This window comes from Camelina sativa, chromosome 4 (assembly GCF_000633955.1).
Source record: "Camelina sativa cultivar DH55 chromosome 4, Cs, whole genome shotgun sequence".
NCBI lineage: Eukaryota > Viridiplantae > Streptophyta > Magnoliopsida > Brassicales > Brassicaceae > Camelina > Camelina sativa.
This window is the reverse complement of record NC_025688.1, coordinates 5,106,673-5,110,803: the sequence shown is the minus strand read 5'-3', so window position 1 is coordinate 5,110,803 and position 4,131 is coordinate 5,106,673. Positions and strand designations below refer to the sequence as shown.

The following is a 4,131-nucleotide window of genomic DNA, read 5'->3' as shown; positions in this document are numbered from 1 at the left end:
GTACCTATCATCCTTTGAGCTGTACCTATCCTCCTTTGCACCGTACCTATCATCTTTCGCACCATACCTATCATCCTTTGCACTGTACCTATCGTCCTTTGAGCTATACCTTCCCCCACCATCTCTACTACTTTCAGAAGGACACTCCCTGGCAAAATGTCCAGGCTTGCCACATTTAAAGCAATCTCCACCACCTCGCCCACCAGAGGGACGGCTACGATCACGGTCATATCCACGATCACGACTGCGGTCTCCATCATGATCTCTGCCTGACCCACCCTGATGTGGCTGGGCTTTATCAACAGTTATAGTTCGCCCATCTAAATCCATTCCATTCATTGCTGTAATAGCTTCATCCATAGCTTTTTTCTCATCAAAAGTGATGAACCCAAAACCACGGGAGCGACCAGAAAACTTGTCAAGAACCACCTGTGTATCAATAGATAAGGTTTATCTCTCATACTATTTATGGCACTCATAAATCAGGTAGACATTATGAAGTTTATATTACTAAACAGACAACGCCATACACAGACAGATTCTTAAAGGGTAAGGAAACAAACAAATTACAAAACAATCAAAGCTTCAAAGTCTGCGCAATCAAATTACAAAACAGAAACGCCACTAACAGATATGCAATGAGCAGGGAAATAAACATAACTAAACAAAGCTTAAACGTTTTAAGCACAATCCCAAAAGAAAAACAAATCAAAGCTTCAACGTCACAGCAAACAGAAGAGGACAGATAACCTTATAAAAGAGGGATAAAAATATTTACCTTGGCCTCAACGAGGTGACCGTACTTCTCAAAAGCATCTCTGAGGCCACGATCAGATGTTGACCAGGCAAGCCCACCAATGAAGCAACGGTACTCTGGATCTTCCGACATCTTCTACAACAAGCAGACAAAAGTTTTTGATGTAGTAAATAAGCGTTCAACATAATTCCCTTAACAAGAGCTAAAGAAGATATTAACACTGCAGATCAAGAAGACACAGCTACAAAGACAATAATTCTGAACACTGCAGATCCAGAAGACAAAGCTACAAGACAATAATTCTGAACACGTTTTCTAAATAAGGTTCGCACTTACGAGATGTAGTATCCAAGAAGCTAAATCTCAATTGTATCAACTAGATAACATGAAATCGTAATTGCGCGATGGTAAACCCTAGAAATATCGAATCAGGATCGACAATAAAAAAGACGACGGGACATACAAGTAAATCGATACTTCATAATAAAACAAGGTAGAAGAAACTAGTAAATCATACCAGAGAGTTCGAGATCTGATCGCGATTTGCGACGGAACCCTAATTTTCTGAAAAGAGGAGGAGGAGGAGCAGACGAACTTTGACAAAACAGAGAAGTGGAAGAAGGAAGCAAACAACGCGATATATCGTATTCGACAGCTAACGGGGGTATCTCCGTCATTTTACTTTAACAATGGGCCTAATAAATGGGCTTAGTTAGGCCCATGTAAAAGGGTTTTGAAGAGGGGGTTTTAGACTTTTAATCGCCGTCGTCTTCGTTTTCTTCCCTCTCAGTTCTGTTGTCAAATTAGGGTTTTGGATTTGGGGGAAAGAAGAGATGTGGTTTCTTTGTGTCTTCTATCACAGACTATTAGACTTCAGAAAGCCAGAAGTAGAAGCTTTAGCTGAACTCTTCGGAGAAGAGATTGCAGAGAATGAGTCACTCCAATGGCGTCTACCTGTACATCACCATAACGATACTCCATTCCACTTCGTTCAGCTTTCATCTGAAGAAATCGCTCGTAACATCGCCAAGAGAAGCATATTGGTGAAAGGAATGTACGAGCTTTGGGGTGAAGGGACTTGCTATGAAGAGCTTAAAGACTCGATTCTAAGCTACTCTGATTCTCGAAAGCTTCAATTTCTCACTTCTGATTCAACCTTTAGAATCTCTGTTGAAACTTTCGGAAAGGGTTTAACTTTTGATGAGCAGAAAGATCGAATCCAGTCACTTACTTATATCCCATTTGAGGTCTGATTCCACTTTCTTGTTTCAGTCTCTTTTGGTTGTCTATCTTTTTATAGGTATATGATTTTTTTTTGGTTATTTGATATTGTTGTTAGGGTCGAGTGAACTTGAAGAATCCAGATCACAACTTTTTTCTAATGGAGATGATTGAATCTGAAGAGAACAATGGACTTCAACCTATTCTACAGAGAAGGATCTTTTTTGGGAGGGAGGTTGGTTTTGCTGATAGGAAGCTTTTACCTACATTTCAGTTGAAATCTCGTACTTACCTTGGCCCAACTGCTATGGATGCTGAGATGGCTTTCTTAATGGCTAATCAAGCGAAAGCTACATCGGGGAAACTAGTGTATGATCCTTTCGTTGGTACTGGGAGCATTCTTGTCTCTGCTGCGCAGTTTGGTGCAATGACTATGGTTAGCAACTATTCACCTCAGTTTCTTGATCATTTTTTTTTGGTTTCTGGATCTCAAAACTTACAAAAGAGTTGTTGTATTAGGGTGCAGATATTGATATCAGAGTAGTGCGTGATGGACGTGGTCCAGACTGTAATGTTTGGAGCAATTTCAAGCAGGTTAGTGGTTTAACTTCTTCTTGTATGTTTCTTCTTCAAACAGGTCATTTTGATATCTCGGGTTCTTACACTGTTATCGGTTATGTAGTATGGATTACCTATGCCAGTTGCTCTACTTAGAATGGATAACAATCTTCCTCCTTGGCGGTCCGGGCTAAAAGAGGTAATGCTCTCTCTCTCTCTCTCTCTCTCTGTTCTTTTATTATTATCTCTCGCATATTGAGTTGAGATCACTGAGTTTATAGTTGTATGTATTCATCAATCTAGATCTTCGATGCAATTATCTGTGATCCACCTTACGGGGTTCGAGCTGGTGGACGTAAATCCGGTGGCCGGAAAATCCTAAGAGGAACAGTGGATCCTTACACTGTCCCTGATGATAAAAGAACAGATCACATTCCATCCACTGGTGCATATAGTCTAGTTGAGTGTGTTCATGATCTGCTTCACCTTGCTGCAAGAATGCTGGTAATGAAAGGCAGGCTCGTCTTTTTCTTCCCGGTTTTGAGAGATGAGACTGGCGGCGAGGTTAAGTTCCCTGAGCACCCGTGTTTCAAGTTAGTTGCGGTCTCTGAACAGATCCTGAGCTCGCGGTACAGTCGGTTTCTACTAACTATGGTGAAAGTAGAGCCTTACAGTGAAGAGATCAAAGAAGCTGCTCGTTTAATGCATTTAGAGTTTAGAGAGAATCATCTTAAGTGGTTAGAGGATGGTAATATTCATTCCTCTGTGTTTAAACCCATTGATTCTTCTCAGATTCACACTGATCCCAAAGCCTTTAAAGATCCAAAACCTAAGTATAGAGGGAAGTATGTGTAAGCACTAAGTTGTCTTATTTCTGTTGTACTCTGTTGGGTTTTATCCTGAACGTTGTCTTTCTTGTTGTTCCAATACAAATAGAGTTATTGGCAAATAAATGTGTTAACGAATTACAAAGCAAGGAGTTAAGAAAGTAGGATTAACTACAAAAAAATATAACAATCAAGATTCGAAAGAGTCTTAAAATATAACAGGAGAGACACATTCTCTTGACACACACGCCTTCGCTGAGCAGAAGACCAAAACAAAACAACGACGCTCCGATTCCGAAGATTAACCAACAAAAAAGAACAAAGATTAGGGTTTTTATAAATATTTATTAATGAAATTAACGCTTCTCTAAGTCTTCTTCAAAATCTGGGAACTGTGTAGTACTTAAACATATCCCACATTTGGTTGTTCTTCGTTTTCTTCTTACCAACCTTCCCTAGAGGACGACCTGTCGAAACCCGAGACTTCAGAAATTAATATGAGCCTAAATGCATCCAAATTATACCGAGTGTATAGTTCTCTTAACTTGTAGCGAAAATGAGATTTTTCAATTGTAATGGACTAACTAACCTGTTGCTGAAGAAACCGCGCTCTTTGCTTCCTTGGAAGTTTCTGCGCTGATCATCGACGGGTCTAACCCAGGCATCGACGGCACCACGTGATCTGGGTCTCTCAGTGGATTCAAAACTCCTCGTTTCATCAATTGATCCAGCCCGGGAATGTGATCTTTCTGAATATGTTCCTGTTCT

At 40.3% G+C, this 4,131-nt stretch overlaps 3 protein-coding genes across 3 annotated transcripts in view; 1 reads left to right on the top strand and 2 right to left on the bottom strand.

The window, feature by feature from the left end:
- LOC104779853 (glycine-rich RNA-binding protein RZ1A) overlaps nt 1-1,382 on the bottom strand; it is a 2,970-nt gene extending 1,588 nt beyond the window's left edge. Inside the window, exons 1-3 of the mRNA XM_010504261.2 lie at nt 1,275-1,382; nt 779-892; nt 408-429 (exon numbers count right to left, since the gene is read on the bottom strand). Of these exons, the coding sequence (XP_010502563.1) occupies nt 408-429; nt 779-889 (133 nt within the window). The 5' untranslated portion in view covers nt 890-892; nt 1,275-1,382. The remainder of the gene's footprint in view (nt 1-407; nt 430-778; nt 893-1,274) is intronic.
- On the top strand, nt 1,514-3,485 carry LOC104779851 (tRNA (guanine(10)-N2)-methyltransferase homolog). Its single transcript, XM_010504256.2, has 5 exons — nt 1,514-2,004; nt 2,097-2,414; nt 2,498-2,572; nt 2,661-2,735; nt 2,840-3,485. The coding sequence occupies exons 1-5, from the start codon at nt 1,591-1,593 to the stop codon at nt 3,389-3,391; spliced, it is 1,434 nt and encodes a 477-aa protein (XP_010502558.1). The 5' UTR covers nt 1,514-1,590; the 3' UTR covers nt 3,392-3,485.
- LOC104779850 (eukaryotic translation initiation factor 4B1-like) overlaps nt 3,514-4,131 on the bottom strand; it is a 10,624-nt gene continuing 10,006 nt past the window's right edge. Inside the window, exons 3-4 of the mRNA XM_010504255.2 lie at nt 3,953-4,120; nt 3,514-3,830 (exon numbers count right to left, since the gene is read on the bottom strand). Coding sequence (XP_010502557.1) covers nt 3,806-3,830; nt 3,953-4,120 — 193 coding nt within the window. The 3' untranslated portion in view covers nt 3,514-3,805. The remainder of the gene's footprint in view (nt 3,831-3,952; nt 4,121-4,131) is intronic.

What these genes read in the sequence shown, in the direction of transcription:
- LOC104779851 (XM_010504256.2), top strand. Translation starts at nt 1,591, where the DNA reads ATGTGGTTTCTTTGTGTCTTCTATCACAGACTATTAGACTTCAGAAAG. An exon ending in AGTTTGGTGCAATGACTATG is followed by an intron (nt 2,415 to 2,497) that starts GTTAGCAACTAT and finishes TTGTTGTATTAG; the next exon opens with GGTGCAGATATTGATATCAG. An exon ending in GGCGGTCCGGGCTAAAAGAG is followed by an intron (nt 2,736 to 2,839) that starts GTAATGCTCTCT and finishes TCATCAATCTAG; the next exon opens with ATCTTCGATGCAATTATCTG.